Source organism: Rhinoderma darwinii, chromosome 4 (assembly GCF_050947455.1).
Source record: "Rhinoderma darwinii isolate aRhiDar2 chromosome 4, aRhiDar2.hap1, whole genome shotgun sequence".
Taxonomy (NCBI): domain Eukaryota; kingdom Metazoa; phylum Chordata; class Amphibia; order Anura; family Rhinodermatidae; genus Rhinoderma; species Rhinoderma darwinii.
In genome coordinates this window covers 36394063-36419700 of record NC_134690.1, presented here as the reverse complement: position 1 = coordinate 36419700, position 25638 = coordinate 36394063, and the positions used below count along the sequence as shown (strand labels likewise).

Below are 25638 nucleotides of genomic sequence, written 5' to 3'. Positions count from 1 at the left end.
AGGGGACTTGGTGTCATCACCTACAGGGGACTTGGTGGCATCACCTACAGGGGGCTGTGTGGCATCACCTACAGAGGGCTGTGTGGCATCACCAACAGTGGGCTGTGTGGCATCACCAACAGGGGGCTGTGTGGCATCACCAACAGGGGGCTGTGTGGCATCACCAACAGGGGGCTGTGTGGCATTACCTACCAGGGGGGCTGTGGCATTATCTACAAAGGGCTGTGTGTGGCAAAAAATGTAAATGAAATTCATCCGATTTTAAAACGGACAGGGAAAAAAACGGATGCAAATCGGGTCCAAATCGGCCGGTAAAAACGGCAACTCGGCCCGGAACGGATGCAAACCGGATCCAAACCGGCCGGGAAAATCGGCCAAAAACGGCCGATTTTCCCGGCCGACACTCGGACCCTGTCGTGTGAATGAGGCCTTAGTGTATGGTGGTATTATTCTGTCAGTGTCTGCAGCTATTATTCAGTCAGTGTATGGTGGTATTACTCAGTTACTGTATGGTGGTATTATTCAGTCACTGTATGGTGGTATTATTTAGTCACTGTATGGTGGTATTATTTAGTCACTGTATGGAGGTATTATTCAGTCAGTGAATGGTGGTATTATTCAGTTACTGCATGGTAGTATTATATAGTCACTGTATGGAGGTATTATTTAGTCAGTGTATGGTGGTATTATTCAGTTACTGTATGGTGGTATTATTCAGTCACTGTATGGTGGTATTATTTAGTCACTGTATGGCGGTATTATTTAGTCACTGTATGGAGGTATTATTCAGTCACTGTATGGAGATATTATTCAGTTACTGCATGGTAGTATTATATAGTCACTGTATGGAGGTATTATTCAGTCAGTGTATGGTGGTATTATTCAGTTACTGTATGGTGGTATTATTCAGTCACTGTATGGTGGTATTATTTAGTCACTGTATGGTGGTATTATTTAGTCACTGTATGGAGGTATTATTCAGTCACTGTATGGAGATATTATTCAGTTACTGCATGGTAGTATTATATAGTCACTGTATGGTGGTATTATTCAGTGACTGTATGGTGGTATTATTTAGTCACTGTATGGTGGTATTATTTAGTCACTGTATGGAGGTATTATTCAGTCAGTGTATGGTGGTATTATTCAGTTACTGCATGGTAGTATTATATAGTCACTGTATGGAGGTATTATTCAGTCAGTGTATTGTGGTATTATTCAGTTACTATATGGTGGTATTATTCAATTACTGCATGCACACCTTACCCAGCCGCCTTGCACGACAGACCCCATGAATGCCTCCACAGTATAATGCCTCCCATAGCTGACCCCACAGTATAATGCCCCATAGCTGCCCCTACACGGTATAATGCCCCCATAACTGCCCACACACAGCATAATGCCCCCATAGCTGCCCACACAGTGTAATGCCCCATAGATGCCACCACTCAGTATAATGCCCCCCATAGCTGCCTCCACAGTATCATACCCCCCATGGCTGCCCCCACAGTATATTGCGACCCATAGCTGTCCCATACAATATAATGCCCCCATAGAATATAATGCACTCAATACAATATAATGCCCCATACAGTATAATGCCCCCTATTGCCGCCACATACAGTATAATGCCCCCATACAGTATAATGACACCCATAGCTGCCCCATGCACTATAATGTCCAATATAGTATAATGCCCCATAGCTGTCCCATACAGTATCATGCCCCCCATTGCTGCCACATACAGTATAAAGCCCCCATAGCTGTCCAATACAGTATAATGCCCCCATACAGTATAGTGCCCCCATACAGTATAATGCCCACCATAGCTGCCACATACAGTATATTGCCCCCATACAGTATTTTAAGCCCCCTTTTAGCTGCCCCATACAGTATAATGCCCCCAATAGCTATCCCATACAGTATAATGCCCTCCATATAGTAAAATGCCCCCTTAGCTGTCCTATACAGTATAATGCCCCCATACAGTATAATGCCCTCCATTGCTGCCACATACAGTATAATGCCTCTATACAGTATAGTGCCCCCTATAGCTGCTCCGTACAGTATACTGCCCCCATACGGTATAATGCCCCCTATAGCTGCCCCATTCAGTATAATTCCCCCATACACTATAGTGCCCTACATAGCTGCCACATACAGTATAATGCCCTATACAGTATAATGCCCCCTATATCTGCACAGTACAGTATAATGCCCCCCATAGCTGTCCCATACAATATAATGCCCCATACAGTATAATTCCCCCCTTAGCTGTCCTATACAGTATAATGCCCCCATACATTATTATGCCCTCCATTACTGCCACATACAGTATAATGCCCCCATACAGTATAATGCTCCCTATACAGTAAAATGCCCTCCATAGCTGTCACATACAGTATAATGCCCTCCTTAGCTGTCCTATACAGTATAATGCCCCCATACAGTATAATGCCCCCCTTAGCTGTCCTATACAGTATAATGCCCCACACAGTATAATGCCCCCCTTAGCTGTCCTATACAGTACAATGCCCCCATACAGTATAATGCATCCTATAGCTGCCCCACACAGTATAATGCTCCCCATACAGTATAATGCCCTCTATAGCTGCCACATACAAAATAATGCCCACATACAGTAAAATGCCACCTTTAGCTGTCCTATACAGTATAATGCTCCCTATACATTATAATGCCCCCTTAGAAGTCCCATACAGTATAATGCCCCCCATACAGTATAATGCACCCTCAGCTGTCCTATACAGTATAATGCCCCCATACAGTATAATGCCCCATATAGCTGCCCCATAGATTATAATGCCCCCATAGCTGTTCCATACAGTATAATGCCCCCCATATAGTATGATGCCCCCTCAGCAGCTACCATATGAGCCCCCCTCCCATACCCAGTATAATGCCCCCATATGTACATACCTAATAGAAAAATAATAACATAATTACTTACCTATCCCCATTCCCACGATGGGTGGAGAATCCTTCTCCTCCGGTCTGTGCTGTGAGTGACTCACTACATCGCGCCTGCCTGCGCCGAGCCGCTCGTGGCACAGTGAATACTGGAGCAGGACTCCAGCATTGCACTGAACTGTATTTGCGTCCTGAGGACGCAAATACAGTTGGAAGAGCGGTCAGCACTGGGTGGCAACGGGGCCCTGCGGGCTCCACAGGCTTGGGGGCCCGGTCGCAGCTGCGACCGATTTATATCTCTATAGCTACGCCACTATACAGATACATATATAGGCACTTAGACACACACACACACACACACACACGCACACACACACACACACACACACACACACAAAGACACACAAAGACACACATACCCACATACAGGAATTTATACACACACAAACACTCAGACTCACAAACAAATGGAGGCACAAACAACAGACAGACTGAGCACTCACATCTCCTTCCTCACAGGCTTCTTGCAGGTCGGGCTATGGGCAGAGCTAACTGTGCCTCGGACACCACATCCTTGCCAAATATGATAGATGATTTTTTTGGTAGGTTTCAGTTTTGTTATTCTAACTGGATTTGTATTTTCTCTTCCAGGCCATCAGGATATGGAGATGATCCTTTTTGGATTACCCATGAGGAAATACCGTAAGTCTGTAGAACAAAAAGGATTATATTTTTCCTGTCAAAATGACGGACACTTCGGCGGAGCCCAGCTGACCCATTAAAGGTCAATGGCGTCTGCAGGGCACCACTGGTATTCTTAGTGCAATAGATCCAGCATGGTGGTATTATTCAGTCACTACATGGTGGTATTATTCAGTCACTGTATGGTGGTATTATTAAGTCACTCTATGGTGGTATTATTTAGTCACTGTACGGTAGTATTATATAGTCACTGTATGGTGGTATTATTCAGTCACTGTATGGTGGTATTATTCAGTCACTGCATGGTGGTATTATTAAGTCACTCTATGGTGGTATTATTTAGTCACTGTACGGTGGTATTATTCAGTCACTGCATGGTGGTATTATTAAGTCACTCTATGGTAGTATTATTCAGTCACTGTATGGTGGTATTATTCAGTAACTGTATGGTGGTATTATTTAGTCACTGTATGGTGGTATTATTCAGTCAGTGAATGGTGGTATTCAGTCACTGTATGGTGTTATTATTCATTTACTGTTTGGAGCTATTATTCAGTCACTGTATGGTGGTATTATTCAGTCACTGTATGGAGGTATTATTTAGTCACTGTATGGAGGTATTATTCAGTCACTGTATGGAGGTATTATTTAGTCACTGTATGGAGGTATTATTTAGTCACTGTATTATTCAGTCACTGTATGGTGGTATTATTCAGTCACTGAATGGTGGTATTATTCAGTCACTCTATGGTGGTATTATTCAGTCACTGTATGGAGGTATTATTCAGTTAGGCGGAATTCACACGACAGGGTTGCCCACACACAGCATAATGCCCCCATAGCTGCCCACACAGTGTAATGCCCCATAGATGCCACCACACAGTATAATGCTCCCCATAGCTGCCTCCACAGTATCATACCCCCCATGGCTGCCCCCACAGTATATTGCGACCCATAGCTGCCCCATACAATATAATGCCCCCATAGAGTATAATGCACTCCATACAATATAATGCCCCATACAGTATAATGCCCCCTATTGCCGCCACATACAGTATAATGCCACCATACAGTATAATGACACCCATAGCTGCCCCATGCACTATAATGTCCAATATAGTATAATGCCCCATAGCTGTCCCATACAGTATCATGCCCCCCATTGCTGCCACATACAGTATAAAGCCCCCATAGCTGCCACATACAGTATAATGCCCCCCTTAGCTGTCCTATACAGTATAATGCCCCCATACAGTATAATGCCCCCTTAGCTGTCCTATACAGTATAATGCCCCACACAGTATAAAGCCCCCATAGCTGCCACATACAGTATAATGCCCCCCTTAGCTGTCCTATACAGTATAATGCCCCCATACAGTATAATGCCCCCCTTAGCTGTCCTATACAGTATAATGCCCCACACAGTATAATGCCCCCCTTAGCTGTCCTATACAGTACAATGCCCCCATACAGTATAATGCATCCTATAGCTGCCCCACACAGTATAATGCTGTGTATGTAAGTGTTTTACTGTGTGTTTACTAGTGTATGTAAACCTACTACACTGTGTGTTAGCTCAAAAAATGGCGACACACAGTGTAGGAGGTTTGACCGTTCAATCCCCTCGTTTCTCCCGGAACTAGCCAGGATAAAGGAGGGGGGATTCTGAGAGCTCACTAGAGCGAGTGAGTTTTCTCAAATTTTGCAGCATAAAGCAATGTGGTTGCTTTACCACATGCAATGCTGCAATTTTGGGAATTGCTCCATCTAGTGACCACCTCTGGGAAATATTATAAATTAGAATCTAATTTATAATATTTCCTGACTCGTGAAAAAAATTAAAAAAATTAGAACAATGTTTAATCACCTATACACTAATTGTTTAACTAAAAAAAAACAACATTTTTTTCTAGCGTCACATTCCCTTTAACAGAGGCAGAGTGAAAGCAGACCTCGGGGCCTTTATTAGGGCCCTGGGCTGCCATTACAACCATCAGCACCCTACGATCGCGTTGTGGGAGGAAGACGAGGTGTCGGACGGGGCCGCTCCCTCTCTTTAAACTTTTTTTTTTACCGCAGCATTTGACGGTTTACACGGCCAGGAACATTGCGATCGCTGTTCCTGGCCGTTAGTACTGGGTGTCAACTGTAATACACAGCTGATACCCACAGCATATGGAGTGGGCTCAGCGCGTGAGCCCCCTCGATACATCACCTTCAGCCCCACGACGTGCTATTACGTTGTTCTGCGCAAAGGGGTTAATACCCTAGACCACAAAGGAAGTTACCCCTTCACTACCTGGAATTTAACATTCGATGGCCTATTCTTAGAATGTTTGATCTGTGTGGGTCTGACCGGGGTCTAATCTGCACAGAAACGGCCCTGTACATATGAGTATGGCTATGCCTTACAGGAAGGAGATGCCTTGAGCTGTAGTACCAGGCACAGTAGATCATATGGACGAGCCCCTGTGCCTGAGTAAACAGTAAACCATATGCAACGTTCCTGATAAGGACGGCTGTACTTGATAGAGCCGATGTCCCTCGATTGGTGGTAGTTTTAAAGTTTGGGGCTCCACGAATCAAACTGTAATGACATAACTGTATGGTGATGTGGGGGTATTATTCAGTTAGTGTATGGTGGTATTCACTGTATGGGGGTATTATTCAGTCACAGAAAGCAGTAGGCATTGATAGTAATGAAAAATGCTTTTGCCTCCTGGGGTGTGGAGGCTTTATGAAAAAATGTTCTAGACACAACCCTGTTTTTATGTAGGATCCCTTTTGACATCACCACTCACGTTTTCCCATCAGGCAATCAAAGCCCAGGGAAAATATACCATATATAAAAGCTGCAATCTGATTGGTTGCTATGAGAAACTCCTCCTCCTTGTATCGACTGTTTCGTATATTATAACAGAGAACAATAGTATATTTTATATTCCTTTCAAGAACAATTATGTGTAATATTGGTATTTTTTTTTATTTCTTAAACAGTTGGAGGAAGAAAGTTGAGGAGACGGAGGTGTATTTCTGGTAATTATCTTATTGAATAATGAGCCTATTTCTCTAGTGTTGGATATAGGAATCTTCCATGTAGATGATATATGAGTAATCCCGGGGTGAGTGCTAATATGTCTACATAAAGGACGATAATACGGTATCATCTATGGGAATATATATATATATAGATTCCATTATTTAAGTGTGTTTATCTAGGAGAGACATATTATACTAGTATAGAAAGCTCGTTACACGGGTTTGCTAGTAAAAGGAATGATAAGTATTTATAATTGTGCTCTTTGAGAACGACGTTCTTCATTACAGGGTCGTCTTACTTCAGGGTTTTGCCTTCTTAACGCCTTGTTTTGGGAAGTGGTTTCTCGTTGTTCCTGGCGTTCCTCTGCACTCATAGTTGCTCTTCTTATTCTCTGAGCCAAATATATATATATATGATGGTTATCAGCATTGTGCCTTTTATAAGTGAGCATGATCACACGTAGCAGCTGAGGGACAATCCTGATAATCAATATATATTATTGGATAACTCTAATGTAAAGAATTGTGTCCTGGTATTTTTTTTGAGATATGGGAATTGCATGCATAGTAATTCCTTAATTACTCCTAAAAATAAGAAAATCTTGAATCAAATAAAAAATGATTGACAAAAATCTAGATTTTCTTTTTTTTGAAAAATCGACCAGCTCTACACCCAGTGATAACTCTGAGTACAGATAATGTAGATGTTACATGCAGTCCTATGTAACACCACAGATAACACAGTGATAACTCTCTGAGTACAGATAATGTAGTAGATGTCACCTGCAGTCCTATGTAACACCACAGATAACACACTGTGATAACTCTTAGTACAGATAATGTAGTAGATGTCACCTGCAGTCCTATGTAACACCACAGATAACACACAGTGATAACTCTCTGAGTACAGATAATGTAGTAGATATCACCTGCAGTCCTATGTAACACCACAGATAACACACAGTCATAACTCTGAACACAGATAATGTAGTAGATGCACACACAGAAATATATACACTTACAGATACAGGGGCGTAGCTAAAGGGCCCTGGAGCAAAAATTCAGCTTGGACCCCCTACTCCTTCCTAACAGCACCAGACCCCTGCGCACACCTTACCCAGCCGCCTTGCACGACAGACCCCATGAATGCCTCCACAGTATAATGCCTCCCATAGCTGACCCCACAGTATAATGCCCCATAGCTGTCCCCACACGGTATAATGCCCCCATAACTGCCCACACACAGCATAATGCCCCCATAGCTGCCCACACAGTGTAATGCCCCATAGCTGCCACATACAGTATAATGCCCCCCTTAGCTGTCCTATACAGTATTGCGACCCATAGCCCCCCCATAGAGTATAATGCACTCCATACAATATAATGCCCTATACAGTATAAAGCCCCCTATTGCCGCCACATACAGTATAATGCCCCCATACAGTATAATGACACCCATAGCTGCCCCATGCACTATAATGTCCAATATAGTATAATGCCCCATAGCTGTCCCATACAGTATCATGCCCCCCATTGCTGCCACATACAGTATAAAGCCCCCAAAGCTGTCCCATACAGTATAATGCCCCCATACAGTATAGTGCCCCCATACAGTATAATGCCCACCATAGCTGCCACATACAGTATATTGCCCCCATACAGTATTTTAAACCCCCTTATAGCTGCCCCATACAGTATAATGCCCCCAATAGCTATCCAATACAGTATAATGCCCTCCATATAGTAAAATGCCTACTTAGCTGTCCTATACAGTATAATGCCCCCATACAGTATAATGCCCTCCATTTCTGCCACATACAGTATAATGCCCCCATACAGTATAATGCCCCCTATAGCTGCTCCGTACAGTATATTGCCCACATACGGTATAATGCCCCCTATAGCTGCCCCATTCAGTATAATTCCCCCATACACTATAGTGCCCTACATAGCTGCCACATACAGTATAATGCCCTATACAGTGTAATGCCCCCTATTTATGCACAGTACAGTATAATGCCCCCATAGCTGTCCCATACAATATAATGCCCCATACAGTATAATTCCCCCCTTAGCTGTCCTATACAGTATAATGCCCCCATACAGTATTATGCCCTACATTACTGCCACATACAGTATAATGCCCCCATACAGTATAATGCCCCCTATAGCTGCCCCATACAGTATAATGCTCCCCATACAGTAGAATGCCCTCCATAGCTGCCACATACAGTATAATGCCCCCCTTAGCTGTCCTATAAGGTATAATGCCCCCATACAGTATAATGCCCCCCTTAGCTGTCCTATACAGTACAATGCCCCCATACAGTATAATGCATCCTATAGCTGCCCCACACAGTATAATGCTCCCCATACAGTATAATGCCCTCTATAGCTGCCGCATACAAAATAATGCCCACATACAGTAAAATGTCACCTTTAGCTGTCCTATACAGTATAATGCCCCCCATACATTATAATGCCCCCTTAGAAGTCCCATATAGTATAATGCCCCCCATACAGTATAATGCCCCCTCAGCTGTCCTATACAGTATAATGCCCCATATAGCTGCCCCATAGATTATAATGCCCCCATAGCTGTTCCATACAGTATAATGCCCCCCATATAGTATGATGCCCCCTCAGCAGCTACCATATGAGCCCCCCTCCCATACCCAGTATAATGCCCCCATATGTACATACCTAATAGAAAAAAACAAAATTACTTACCTATCCCCATTCCCATGATGGGTGGAGAATCCTTCTCCTCCGGTCTGTGCTGTGAGTGACTCACTACATCGCGCCTGCCTGCGCCGAGCCGCTCGCGGCACAGTGAATACTGGAGCAGGACTCCAGCATTGCACTGAACTGTATTTGCGTCCTGAGTTCGCAAATACAGTTGGAAGAGCGGTCAGCATTGGGTGGCAACGGGGCCCTGCGGGCTCCACAGGCTTGGGGGCCCGGTCGCAGCTGCGACCGATGCGATATCTATAGCTACGCCACTATACAGATACATATATAGGCACTCAGACACACACACACACACACACACACACACACACTCACACAAACAAAGACACACATACCCACATACTGGAATTTATACACACACAAACACTCAGACTCACAGACAAATGGAGGCACAAACAACAGACAGACTGAGCACTCACATCTCTTTCCTCACAGGCTTCTTGCAGGTCGGGCTGTGGGCAGAGCTAACTGTGCCTCGGACACCACATCCTTGCCAAATATGATAGATGATTTTTTTGGTAGGTTTCAGTTTTGTTATTCTAACTGGATTTGTATTTTCTCCTCCAGGCCATCAGAATTTGGAGATGATCCTTTTTGGATTACCATTGAGGGAATACCGTAAGTCTGTAGAACAAAAAGGATTATATTTTTCCTGTCAAAATGACGGACACTTCGGCGGAGCCCAGCTGACCCATTAAAAGTCAATGGCGTCTGCAGGGCACCACTGGTATTCTTAGTGCAATAGATCCAGCATGGTGGTATTATTCAGTCACTACATGGTGGTATTATTCAGTCACTGCATGGTGGTATTATTAAGTCACTCTATGGTGGTATTATTTAGTCACTGTACGGTGGTATTATTCAGTAACTGTATGGTGGTATTATTTAGTCACTGTATGGTGGTATTATTCAGTCAGTGAATGGTGGTATTCAGTCACTGTATGGAGGTATTATTCAAATACTGTATGGAGGTATTATTCATTGGCTGTATGGAGGTATTATTCATTGACTGTATGGAGCTACTATACAGTCACTGTATGGTGGTATTATTCAGTTACTGTATGGAGTTATTATTCATTTACTGTTTGGAGCTATTATTCAGTCACTGTATGGTGGTATTATTCAGTCAGTGTATGGTGGTATTATTCAGTCACTGTATGGAGGTATTATTTAGTCACTGTATGGAGGTATTATTTAGTCACTGTATGGTGGTATTATTCAGTCACTGTATGGTGGTATTATTCAGTCACTCTATGGAGGTATTATTCAGTCACTGTATGGATGTATTATTCAGTTAGGCGGAATTCACACGACAGGGTTTCCCGGCCGGGTGCCGGCCGTTCATAAATCGGCCGGCACCCTGCTGCATTAGGAACAATAGAACCCTAATGGGGCTATTTACACGACCAATTTTTTGACGGCCGGGAAAACCGGCCGTCAAAAAATGGGACATTCCCTATTTTCGGCCGGGTACCCGGCCGCCCGGCTCCCATAAAAGTCTATGGGGCCAGGTAATACACGGCCATCACCGGAATATGTCCTGAGTGATGGCCGAGTCTACCGTCGCTCGCGCACTCTCTCTCCTCCTCCTCACAGTGCAGAGTGCATGTGAGGAGGAGGAGGGTCTTTTTTTGCTCCCTGTAGGAGTCGAAATCCCCAATCCCCGACCGGAGATTGGGGATTCCGCTACAGGAGAAGTGCGTGACTACACTGTCCATATATGGACACAGCGAAGTCACTCACTTCTGCAGCGGAATCCCCCGACTCTATGGCCGGGGATGCCGCTACAGGAGAAGTAAGTGACTACACTGTCCATATATGGACACAGCGATGTCACTCACTTCTGCAGCTGAATCCCCGACTCTATGGCCGGGGATTCCACTACAGGAGAAGTGAGTGACTACACTGTCCATATATGGACACAACAATGTCACTCACTTCTGCAGCTGAATCCCCGACTCTATGGTCGGGGATTCCGCTACAGGAGAAGTGAGTGACTACACTGTCCATATATGGACACAGCGATGTCACTCACTTCTGCAGCGGAATCCCCGACTCTATGGCCGGGGATTCCGCTACAGGAGAAGTGAGTGACTACACTGTCCATATATGGACAGTGACGTCACTCACTTCTGAAGCGGAATTCCCGACCTGTGGCAGGGAATTCCTCTCCAGGAGAAGTCAGTGACTCCACTGTCCATATATGGACATTGAAGTCAGTGACTTCTCCTGGAAGGGGGGGATGGGTGCAACCTACATGGGCTGTGTGGCATCACCTACAGGAGGCAGGGTGGCATCGCCTGCAGGGGGCTGGGTGGCATCACCTACAGGGGACAGGGTGGCATCGCCTACAGGGGGCAGGGTGGCATCGCCTGCAAGGGGCTGTGTGGCATCGCCTGCAGGGGGCTGTGTGGCATCGCCTGCAGGGGGCTGTGTGGCATCCCCTACAGGTGGCTGTGTGGCATCCCCTACAGGTGGCTGTGTGGTATCGCCTACAGGTGGCTGGGTGGCATCACCTACAGGGGGCTGTGTGGCATCACCTACAGGGGGCTGGGTGGCATCACCTACAGGGGGCTGGGTGGCATCACCTACAGGGGGCTGGGTGGCATCACCTACAGGGGGCTGGGTGGCATCACCTACAGGGGACTTGGTGGCATCACCTACAGGGGACTTGGTGGCATCACCTACAGGGGACTTGGTGGCATTACCTACAGGGGGCTGTGTGGCATCACCTACAGGGGGCTGTGTGGCATGACCTACAGAGGGCTGTGTGGCATCACCAACAGGGGGCTGTGTGGCATTACCTACAGGGGGCTGGGTGGCATTACCTACCAGGGGGGCTGTGGCATTATCTACAAAGGGCTGTGTGTGGCAAAAAATTGAAATGAAATTCATCCGATTTTAAAACGGACAGGGAAAAAAACGGATGCAAATCGGGTCCAAATCGGCCGGTAAAAACGGCAACTCGGCCCGGAACGGATGCAAACCGGATGCAAACCGGCCGGGAAAATCGGCCAAAAACGGCCGATTTTCCCGGCCGACACTCGGACCCTGTCGTGTGAATGAGGCCTTAGTGTATGGTGGTATTATTCTGTCAGTGTCTGCAGCTATTATTCAGTCAGTGTATGGTGTTATTATTCAGTTACTGTATGGTGGTATTATTCAGTCACTGTATGGTGGTATTATTTAGTCACTGTATGGTGGTATTATTTAGTCACTGTATGGAGGTATTATTCAGTCAGTGTATGGTGGTATTATTCAGTTACTGCATGGTAGTATTATATAGTCACTGTATGGAGGTATTATTCAGTCAGTGTATGGTGGTATTATTCAGTTACTATATGGTGGTATTATTCAATTACTGCATGCACACCTTACCCAGCCGCCTTGCACGACAGACCCCATGAATGCCTCCACAGTATAATGCCTCCCATAGCTGACCCCACAGTATAATGCCCCATAACTGCCCCTACATGGTATAATGCCCCCATAACTGCCCACACACAGCATAATTGCCCCATAGCTGCCCACACAGTGTAATGCCCCATAGATGCCACCACTCAGTATAATGCCCCCCATAGCTGCCTCCACAGTATTATACCCCCATGGCTGCCCCACAGTATATTGCGACCCATAGCTGCCCCATAAAATATAATGCCCCCATAGAGTATAATGCACTCCATACAATATAATGCCCCATACAGTATAATGCCCCCTATTGCCGCCACATACAGTATAATGCCACCATACAGTATAATGACACCCATAGCTGCCCCATGCACTATAATGTCCAATATAGTATAATGCCCCATAGCTGTCCCATACAGTATCATGCCCCCCATTGCTGCCACATACAGTATAAAGCCCCCATAGCTGCCACATACAGTATAATGCCCCCCTTAGCTGTCCTATACAGTATAATGCCCCCATACAGTATAATGCCCCCCTTAGCTGTCCTATACAGTATAATGCCCCACACAGTATAATGCCCCCCTTAGCTGTCCTATACAGTACAATGCCCCCATACAGTATAATGCATCTCATAGCTGCCCCACACAGTATAATGCTGTGTATGTAAGTGTTTTACTGTGTGTTTACTAGTGTATGTAAACCTACTACACTGTGTGTTAGCTCAAAAAATGGCGACACACAGTGTAGGAGGTTTGACCGTTCAATCCCCTCGTTTCTCCCGGCACTAGCCAGGATAAAGGAGGGGGGATTCTGAGAGCTCACTAGAGCGAGTGAGTTTTCTCAAATTTTGCAGCATAAAGCAATGTGGTTGCTTTACCACATGCAATGCTGCAATTTTGGGAATTGCTCCATCTAGTGACCAGCACTGGGAAATATTATAAATTAGAATTAAATTTATAATATTTCCTGACTCGTGAAAAAAATTAAAAAAATTAGAACAATGTTTAATCACCTATACACTAATTGTTTAACTAAAAAAAAACAACATCTTTTTCTAGCGTCACATTCCCTTTAACAGAGGCAGAGTGAAAGCAGACCTCGGGGCCTTTATTAGGGCCCTGGGCTGCCATTACAACCATCAGCACCCTACGATCGCGTTGTGGGAGGAAGACGAGGTCTCGGACGGGGCCGCTCCCTCTCTTTAAACTTTTTTTTTTACCGCAGCATTTGACGGTTTACACGGCCAGGAACATTGCGATCGCTGTTCCTGGCCGTTAGTACTGGGTGTCAACTGTAATACACAGCTGATACCCACAGCATATGGAGTGGGCTCAGCGCGTGAGCCCCCTCGATACATCACCTTCAGCCCCACGACGTGCTATTACGTTGTGCTGCGCAAAGGGGTTAATACCCTAGACCACAAAGGAAGTTACCCCTTCACTACCTGGAATTTAACATTCAATGGTCTATTCTTAGAATGTTTGATCTGTGTGGGTCTGACCGGGGTCTAATCTGCACAGAAACGGCCCTGTACATATGAGTATGGCTATGCCTTACAGGAAGGAGATGCCTTGAGCTGTAGTACCAGGCACAGTAGATCATATGGACGAGCCCCTGTGCCTGAGTAAACAGTAAACCATATGCAACGTTCCTGATAAGGACGGCTGTACTTGATAGAGCCGATGTCCCTCGATTGGTGGTAGTTTTAAAGTTTGGGGCTCCACGAATCAAACTGTAATGACATAACTGTATGGTGATGTGGGGGTATTATTCAGTTAGTGTATGGTGGTATTCACTGTATGGGGGTATTATTCAGTCACAGAAAGCAGTAGGCATTGATAGTAATGAAAAATGCTTTTGCCTCCTGGGGTGTGGAGGCTTTATGAAAAAATGTTCTAGACACAACCCTGTTTTTATGTAGGATCCCTTTTGACATCACCACTCACGTTTTCCCATCAGGCAATCAAAGCCCAGGGAAAATATACCATATATAAAAGCTGCAATCTGATTGGTTGCTATGAGAAACTCCTCCTCCTTGTATCGACGGTTTCGTATATTATAACAGAGAACAATAGTATATTTTATATTCCTTTCAAGAACAATTATGTGTAATATTGGTATTTTTTTTTATTTCTTAAACAGTTGGAGGAAGAAAGTTGAGGAGACGGAGGTGTATTTCTGGTAATTATCTTATTGAATAATGAGCCTATTTCTCTAGTGTTGGATATAGGAATCTTCCATGTAGATGATATATGAGTAATCCCGGGGTGAGTGCTAATATGTCTACATAAAGGACGATAATACGGTATCATCTATGGGAATATATATATATATAGATTCCATTATTTAAGTGTGTTTATCTAGGAGAGACATATTATACTAGTATAGAAAGCTCGTTACACGGGTTTGCTAGTAAAAGGAATGATAAGTATTTATAATTGTGCTCTTTGAGAACGACGTTCTTCATTACAGGGTCGTCTTACTTCAGGGTTTTGCCTTCTTAACGCCTTGTTTTGGGAAGTGGTTTCTCGTTGTTCCTGGCGTTCCTCTGCACTCATAGTTGCTCTTCTTATTCTCTGAGCCAAATATATATATATATGATGATTATCAGCATTGTGCCTTTTATAAGTGAGCATGATCACACGTAGCAGCTGAGGGACAATCCTGATAATCAATATATATTATTGGATAACTCTAATGTAAAGAATTGTGTCCTGGTATTTTTTTTGAGATATGGGAATTGCATGCATAGTAATTCCTTAATTACTCCTAAAAATAAGAAAATCTTGAATCAAATCAAAAATGATTGACAAAAATCTAGATTTTATTTTTTGGGAAAAATCAACCAGCTCTACACCCAGTGATAACTCTGAGTACAGATAATGTAGATGTTACATGCAGTCCTATGTAACACCACAGATAACACAGTGATAACTTTCTGAGTACAGATAATGTAGTAGTGTCACCTGCAGTCCTATGTAACACCATAGATAACACACTGTGATAACTCTTAGTACAGATAATGTAGTAGATGTCACCTGCAGTCCTATGTAACACCACAGATAACACACAGTGATAACTCTCTGAGTACAGATAATGTAGTAGATATCACCTGCAGTCCTATGTAACACCACAGATAACACACAGTCATAACTCTGAACACAGATAATGTAGTAGATGCACACACAGAAATATATACACTTACAGATACAGGGGCGTAGCTAAAGGGCCCTGGAGCAAAAATTCAGCTTGGACCCCCTACTCCTTCCTAACAGCACCAGACCCCTGCGCACACCTTACTCAGCCGCCTTGCACGACAGACCCCATGAATGCCTCCACAGTATAATGCCTCCCATAGCTGACCCCACAGTATAATGCCCCATAGCTGTCCCCACACGGTATAATGCCCCCATAACTGCCCACACACAGCATAATGCCCCCATAGCTGCCCACACAGTGTAATGCCCCATAGATGCCACCACACAGTATAATGCTCCCCATAGCTGCCTCCACAGTATCATGCCCCCCCATGGCTGCCCCCACAGTATATTGCGACCCATAGCTGCCCCATACAATATAATGCCCCCCATAGAGTATAATGCACTCCATACAATATAATGCCCTATACAGTATAAAGCCCCCTATTGCCGCCACATACAGTATAATGCCCCCATACAGTATAATGACACCCATAGCTGCCCCATGCACTATAATGTCCAATATAGTATAATGCCCCATAGCTGTCCCATACAGTATCATGCCCCCCATTGCTGCCACATACAGTATAAAGCCCCCATAGCTGTCCCATACAGTATAATGCCCCCATACAGTATAGTGCCCCCATACAGTATAATGCCCACCATAGCTGCCACATACAGTATATTGCCCCCATACAGTATTTTAAGCCCCCTTATAAATGCCCCATACAGTATAATGCCCCCAATAGCTATCCCATACAGTATAATGCCCTCCATATAGTAAAATGCCCCCTTAGCTGTCCTATACAGTATAATGCCCCCATACAGTATAATGCCCTCCATTGCTGCCACATACAGTATAATGCCCCCATACAGTATAATGCCCCCTATAGCTGCTCCGTACAGTATATTGCCCCCATACGGTATAATGCCCCCTATAGCTGCCCCATTCAGTATAATTCCCCCACACACTATAGTGCCCTACATAGCTGCCACATACAGTATAATGCCCTATACAGTATAATGCCCCCTATATCTGCACAGTACAGTATAATGCCCCCCATAGCTGTCCCATACAATATAATGCCCCATACAGTATAATTCCCCCCTTAGCTGTCCTATACAGTATAATGCCCCCATACAGTATTTTGCCCTACATTACTGCCACATACAGTATAATGCCCCCATACAGTATAATGCCCCCTATAGCTGCCCCATTTAGTATAATGCTCCCCATACAGTAGAATGCCCTCCATAGCTGCCACATACAGTATAATGCCCCCTTAGCTGTCCTATACAGTATAATGCCCCCATACAGTATAATGCCCCCCTTAGCTGTCCTATACAGTATAATGCCCCACACAGTATAATGCCCCCCTTAGCTGTCCTATACAGTACAATGCCCCCATACAGTATAATGCATCCTATAGCTGCCCCACACAGTATAATGCTCCCCATACAGTATAATGCCCTCTATAGCTGCCACATACAAAATAATGCCCACATACAGTAAAATGCCACCTTTAGCTGTCCTATACAGTATAATGCCCCCCATACATTATAATTCCCCCTTAGAAGTCCCATACAGTATAATGCCCCCCATACAGTATAATGCCCCCTCAGCTGTCCTATACAGTATAATGCCCCATATAGCTGCCCCATAGATTATAATGCCCCCCATAGCTGTTCCATACAGTATAATGCCCCCTATACAGTATGATGCCCCCTCAGCAGCTACCATATGAGCCCCCCTCCCATACCAAGTATAATGCCCCCATATGTACATACCTAATAGAAAAAAACATAATAACTTACCTATCCCCATTCCCACGATGGGTGGAGAATCCTTCTCCTCCGGTCTGTGCTGTGAGTGACTCACTACATCGCGCCTGCCTGCGCCGAGCCGCTCGCGGCACAGTGAATACTGGAGCAGGACTCCAGCATTGCACTGAACTGTATTTGCATCCTGAGGACGCAAATACAGTTGGAAGAGCGGTCAGCACTGGGTGGCAACGGGGCCCTGCGGGCTCCACAGGCTTGGGGGCCCGGTCGCAGCTGCGACCGATGCGATCTCTATAGCTACGCCACTATACAGATACATATATAGGCACTTAGACACACACACACACACACACATACCCACATACTGGAATTTATACACACACAAACACTCAGACTCACAGACAAATGGAGGCACAAACAACAGACAGACTGAGCACTCACATCTCTTTCCTCACAGGCTTCTTGCAGGTCGGGCTGTGGGCAGAGCTAACTGTGCCTCGGGCACCACATCCTTGCCAAATATGATAGATGATTTTTTTGGTAGGTTTCAGTTTTGTTATTCTAACTGGATTTGTATTTTCTCTTCCAGGCCATCAGAATTTGGAGATTATCCTTTTTGGATTACCATTGAGGAAATGTAAGTCTGTACAACAAAAAGGATTATATTTTTCCTGTCAAAATGACGGACACTTTGGCGGAGCCCACCTGACCCATTAAAAGTCAATGGCGTCTGCAGGGCACCACTGGTATTCTTAGTGCAATAGATCCAGCATGGTGGTATTATTCAGTCACTACATGGTGGTATTATTCAGTCACTGCATGGTGGTATTATTAAGTCACTCTATGGTGGTATTATTTAGTCACTGTACGGTGGTATTATTCAGTCACTGTATGGTGGTATTATTCAGTCACTGTATGGTGGTATTATTCAGTAACTGTATGGTGGTATTATTTAGTCACTGTATGGTGGTATTATTCAGTCAGTGAATGGTGGTATTCAGTCACTGTATGGAGGTATTATTCAAATACTGTATGGAGGTATTATTCATTGGCTGTATGGAGGTATTATTCATTGACTGTATGGAGCTACTATACAGTCACTGTATGGTGGTATTATTCAGTTACTGTATGGAGTTATTATTCATTTACTGTTTGGAGCTATTATTCAGTCACTGTATGGTGGTATTATTCAGTCAGTGTATGGTGGTATTATTCAGTCACTGTATGGAGGTATTATTTAGTCACTGTATGGAGGAGGTATTATTTAGTCACTGTATGGTGGTATTATTCAGTCACTGTATGGTGGTATTATTCAGTCACTGAATGGTGGTATTATTCAGTTAGGCGGAATTCACACGACAGGGTTTCCCGGCCGGGTGCCGGCCGTTCATAAATCGGCCGGCACCCGGCTGCATTAGGAACAATAGAACCCTAATGGGGCTATTTACACGACCAATTTTTTGACGGCCGGCAAAACCGGCCGTCAAAAGATGGGGCATGCCCTATTTTCGGCCGGGTACCCGGCCGCCCGGCTCCCATAGAAGTCTATGGGGCCGGGTAATACACGGCCATCACCGGAATATGTCCTGAGTGATGGCCGGGTCTACCGTCGCTCGCGCACTCTCTCTCCTCCTCCTCACAGTGCAGTGTGCATGTGAGGAGGAGGAGGAGGGTCTTTTTTTGCACCCTGTAGGAGTCGAAATCCCCAATCCCCGACCGGGGATTGGTGATTCCGCTACAGGAGAAGTGCGTGACTACACTGTCCATATATGGACACAGCGAAGTCACTCACTTCTGCAGCGGAATCCCCCGACTCTATGGTCGGGGATGCCGCTACAGGAGAAGTAAGTGACTACACTGTCCATATATGGACACAGCGATGTCACTCAATTCTGCAGCGGAATCCCCGACTCTATGGCCGGGGATGCCGCTACAGGAGAAGTAAGTAACTACACTGTCCATATATGGACACAGCGATGTCACTCACTTCTGCAGCTGAATCCCCGACTCTATGGCCGGGGATTCCGCTACAGGAGAAGTGAGTGACTACACTGTCCATATATGGACACAGCGATGTCACTCACTTCTGCAGCGGAATCCCCGACTCTATGGCCAGGGATTCCGCTACAGGAGAAGTGAGTGACTACACTGTCCATATATGGACACAGCGATGTCACTCACTTCTGCAGCGGAATCCCCGACTCTATGGCCGGGGATTCCGCTACAGGAGAAGTGAGTGACTACACTGTCCATATATGGACAGTGACGTCACTCACTTCTGAAGCAGAATTCCCGACCTGTGGCAGGGAATTCCTCTCCAGGAGAAGTCAGTGACTCCACTGTCCATATATGGACATTGAAGTCAGTGACTTCTCCTGGAAGGGGGGGATGGGTGCAACCTACAGGGGGCTGTGTGGCATCACCTACATGGGACTTGGTGGCATCACCTACAGGGGGCTTGGTGGCACTACCTACAGGGGTCCTGGTGGCACCACCTACAGGGGGCTGAGTGGCATCACCTACAGGGGGCTGGGTGGCATCCCCTACAGGGGGCTGGGTGGCATCGCCTACAGGGGGCTGGGTGTCATCGCCTACAGGGGGCTGGGTGGCATCGCCTACAGGAGGCAGGGTGGCATCGCCTGCAGGGGGCTGGGTGGCATCGCCTAAAGTGGGCTGTGTGGCATCACCTACAGGGGGCAGGGTGGCATCACCTACAGGGGGCAGGGTGGCATCGCCTGCAAGGGGCTGTGTGGCATCGCCTGCAGGGGGCTGTGTGGCATCGCCTGCAGAGGGCAGGGTGGCATCGCCTACAGGTGACTGTGTGACATCGCCTACAGGTGGCTGTGTGGCATCGCCTACAGGGGGCTGGGTGGCATCACCTACAGGGGGCTGGGTGACATCACCTACAGGGGACTTGGTGGCATCACCTACAGGGGACTTGGTGGCATCACCTACAGGGGACTTGGTGGCATCACCTACAGGGGACTTGGTGGCATCACCTACAGGGGACTTGGTGGCATTACCTACAGGGGGCTGTGTGGCATCACCTACAGGGGGCTGTGTGGCATCACCTACAGAGGGCTGTGTGGCATCACCAACAGGGGGCTGTGTGGCATCACCAACCGGGGGCTGTGTGGCATTACCTACAGGGGGCTGTGTGGCATTACCTACAGGGGGCTGTGTGGCATTACCTACAGGGGGCTGGGTGGCATTTATCTATCAGGGGGGCTGTGGCATTATCTACAAAGGGCTGTGTGTGGCAAAAAATGTAAATAAAATTCATCCGATTTTAAAACGGACAGGGAAAAAAACGGATGCAAATCGGGTCCATATCGGCCGGTAAAAACGGCAACTCGGCCCGGAACGGATGCAAACCGGATGCAAACCGGCCGGGAAAATCGGCCAAAAACGGCCGATTTTCCCGGCCGACACTCGGACCCTGTCGTGTGAATGAGGCCTTAGTGTATGGTGGTATTATTCTGTCAGTGTCTGCAGCTATTATTCAGTCAGTGTATGGTGGTATTATTCAGTTACTGTATAGTGGTATTATTCAGTCACTGTATGGTGGTATTATTTAGTCACTGTATGGTGGTATTATTTAGTCACTGTATGGAGGTATTATTCAGTCAGTGAATGGTGGTATTATTCAGTTACTGCATGGTAGTATTATATAGTCACTGTATGGAGGTATTATTCAGTCAGTGTATGGTGGTATTATTCAGTTACTGTATGGTGGTATTATTCAGTCACTGTATGGTGGTATTATTTAGTCACTGTATGGTGGTATTATTTAGTCACTGTATGGAGGTATTATTCAGTCAGTGAATGGTGGTATTATTCAGTTACTGCATGGTAGTATTATATAGTCACTGTATGGAGGTATTATTCAGTCAGTGTATGGTGGTATTATTCAGTTACTGTATGGTGGTATTATTCAGTCACTGTATGGTGGTATTATTTAGTCACTGTATGGTGGTATTATTTAGTCACTGTATGGAGGTATTATTCAGTCAGTGTATGGTGGTATTATTCAGTTACTGCATGGTAGTATTATATAGTCACTGTATGGAGGTATTATTCAGTCAGTGTATGGTGGTATTATTCAGCTACTATATGGTGGTATTATTTAATTACTGCATGCACACCTTACCCAGCCGCCTTGCACGACAGACCCCATGAATGCCTCCACAGTATAATGCCTCCCATAGCTGACCCCACAGTATAATGCCCCATAGCTGCCCCTACACGGTATAATGCCCCCATAACTGCCCACACACATCATAATGCCCCCATAGCCGCCCACACAGTGTAATGCCCCATAGATGCCACCACTCAGTATAATGCCCCCCATAGCTACCTCCACAGTATCATACCCCCCATGGCTGCCCCCACAGTATATTGCGACCCATAGCTGCCCCATACAATATAATGCCCCCATAGAGTATAATGCACTCCATACAATATAATGCCCCATACAGTATAATGCCCCCTATTGCCGCCACATACAGTATAATGCCCCCATACAGTATAATGACACCCATAGCTGCCCCATGCACTATAATGTCCAATATAGTATAATGCCCCATAGCTGTCCCATACAGTATCATGCCCCCCATTGCTGCCACATACAGTATAAAGCCCCCATAGCTGTCTCATACAGTATAATGCCCCCATACAGTATAGTGCCCCCATACAGTATAATGCCCACCATAGCTGCCACATACAGTATATTGCCCCCATACAGTATTTTAAGCCCCCTTATAGCTGCCCCATACAGTATAAAGCCCCCAATAGCTATCCCATACAGTATAATGCCCTCCATATAGTAAAATGCCCCTTAGCTGTCCTATACAGTATAATGCCCCCATACAGTATAATGCCCTCCATTGCTGCCACATACAGTATAATGCCCCCATACAGTATAATGCCCCCTATAGCTGCTTCGTACAGTATATTGCCCCTATAGCTGCCCCATTCAGTATAATTCCCCCATACACTATAGTGCCCTACATAGCTGCCACATACAGTATAATGCCCTATACAGTATAATGCCCCTATATCTGCACAGTACAGTATAATGCCCCCCATAGCAGTCCCATACAATATAATGCCCCATACAGTATAATTCCCCCCTTAGCTGTCCTATACAGTATAATGCCCCCATACAGTATTATGCCCTCCATTACTGCCACATACAGTATAATGCCCCCATACAGTATAATGCCCCCTATAGCTGCCCCATACAGTATAATGCTCCCCATACAGTAGAATGCCCTCCATAGCTGCCACATACAGTATAATGCCCCCCTTAGCTGTCCTATACAGTATAATGCCCCACACAGTATAATGCCCCCCTTAGCTGTCTTATACAGTACAATGCCCCCATACAGTATAATGCATCCTATAGCTGCCCCACACAGTATAATGCTCCCCATACAGTATAATGCCCTCTATAGCTGCCACATACAAAATAATGCCCACATACAGTAAAATGCCACCTTTAGCTGTCCTATACAGTATAATGCCCCCCATACATTATAATACCCCCTTAGAAGTCCCATACAGTATAATGCCCCCCATACAGTATAATGCCCCCTCAGCTGTCCTATACAGTATAATGCCCCCATACAGTATAATGCCCCATATAGCTGCCCCATAGATTATAATGCCCCCCATAGCTGTTCCATACAGTATAATGCCCCCCATATAGTATGATGCCCCCTCAGCAGCTACCATATGAGCCCCCCTCCCATACCCAGTATAATGCCCCCATATGTACATACCTAATAGAAAAATAATAACATAATTACTTACCTATCCCCATTCCCACGATGGGTGGAGAATCCTTCTCCTCCGGTCTGTGCTGTGAGTGACTCACTACATCGCGCCTGCCTGCGCCGAGCCGCTCGCGGCACAGTGAATACTGGAGCAGGACTCCAGCATTACACTGAACTGTATTTGCGTCCTGAGGACGCAAATACAGTTGGAAGAGCGGTCAGCACTGGGTGGCAACGGGGCCCTGCGGGCTCCACAGGCTTGGGGGCCCGGTCGCAGCTGCGACCGATGCGATCTCTATAGCTACGCCACTATACAGATACATATATAGGCACTTAGACACACACACACACACACACATACCCACATACTGGAATTTATACACACACAAACACTCAGACTCACAGACAAATGGAGGCACAAACAACAGATAGACTGAGCACTCACATCTCTTTCCTCACAGGCTTCTTGCAGGTCGGGCTGTGGGCAAAGCTAACTGTGCCTCGGACACCACATCCTTGCCAAATATGATAGATGATTTTTTTGGTAGGTTTCAGTTTTGTTATTCTAACTGGATTTGTATTTTCTCTTCCAGGCCATCAGGATATGAAGATGATCCTTTTTGGATTACCCATGAGGAAATACCGTAAGTCTGTAGAACAAAAGGGATTATATTTTTCCTGTCAAAATGAGGTACACTTCTGCGGAGCCCAGCTGACCCATTAAAAGTCAATGGCGTCTGCAGGGCACCACTGGTATTCTTAGTGCAATAGATCCAGCATGGTGGTATTATTCAGTCACTACATGGTGGTATTATTCAGTCACTACATGGTGGTATTATTAAGTCACTCTATGGTGGTATTATTTAGTCACTGTACGGTGTAATTATTCAGTCACTGTATGGTGGTATTATTCAGTCACTGTATGGTGGTATTATTCAGTCACTGTATGGTGGTATTATTCAGTAACTGTATGGTGGTATTATTTTGTCACTGTACGGTGGTATTCAGTCACTGTATGGAGGTATTATTCAAATACTGTATGGAGGTATTATTCATTGACTGTATGGAGGTATTATTCATTGACTGTATGGAGCTACTATACAGTCACTGTATGGTGGTATTATTCAGTTACTGTATGGAGTTATTATTCAGTTACTGTTTGGAGCTATTATTCAGTCACTGTATGGTGGTATTATTCAGTCAGTGTATGGTGGTATTATTCAGTCACTGTATGGAGGTATTATTTAGTCACTGTATGGAGGTATTATTTAGTCACTGTATGGTGGTATTATTCAGTCACTGTATGGTGGTATTATTCAGTCACTGAATGGTGGTGTTATTCAGTCACTCTATGGTGGTATTATTCAGTCACTGTATGGAGGTATTATTGAGTTAGGCAGAATTCACACGACAGGGTTTCCCGGCCGGGTGCCGGCCGTTAATAAATCGGCCGGCACCCGGCTGCATTAGGAACAATAGACCCCTAATGGGGCTATTCACACGACCAATTTTTTGATGGCCGGGAGAACCGGCCGTCAAAAAATGGGAAATGCCCTATTTTCGGCTGGGTACCCGGCCGCCCGGCTCCCATAGAAGTCTATGGGGCCGGGTAATACACGGCCATCACCGGAATATGTCCTGAGTGATGGCCGGGTCTACTGTCGCTCGCGCACTCTCTCTCCTCCTCCTCACAGTGCAGAGTGCATGTGAGGAGGAGGAGGAGGGTCTTTTTTTGCTCCCTGTAGGAGTCGAAATCCCCAATCCCCGACCGGGGATTGGGGATTCCGCTACAGGAGAAGTGCGTGACTACACTGTCCATATATGGACACAGCGATGTCACTCACTTCTGCAGCTGAATCCCCGACTCTATGGCCGGGGATTCCGCTACAGGAGAAGTGAGTGACTACACTGTCCATATATGGACACAGTGACGTCACTCACTTCTGAAGCGGAATTCCCGACCTGTGGCAGGGAATTCCTCTCCAGGAGAAGTCAGTGACTCCACTGTCCATATATGGACTTTGAAGTCAGTGACTTCTCCTGGAAGGGGG

General features: G+C 45.6%; 1 protein-coding gene across 1 annotated transcript in view; it reads left to right on the top strand.

The window, feature by feature from the left end:
* LOC142760399 (uncharacterized) overlaps positions 1-25638 on the top strand; it is a 93828-nt gene that overhangs the window by 34016 nt on the left and 34174 nt on the right. Inside the window, exons 6-8 of the mRNA XM_075863585.1 lie at positions 9988-10038; positions 14974-15012; positions 18400-18447. Of these exons, the coding sequence (XP_075719700.1) occupies positions 9988-10038; positions 14974-15012; positions 18400-18447 (138 nt within the window). The remainder of the gene's footprint in view (positions 1-9987; positions 10039-14973; positions 15013-18399; positions 18448-25638) is intronic.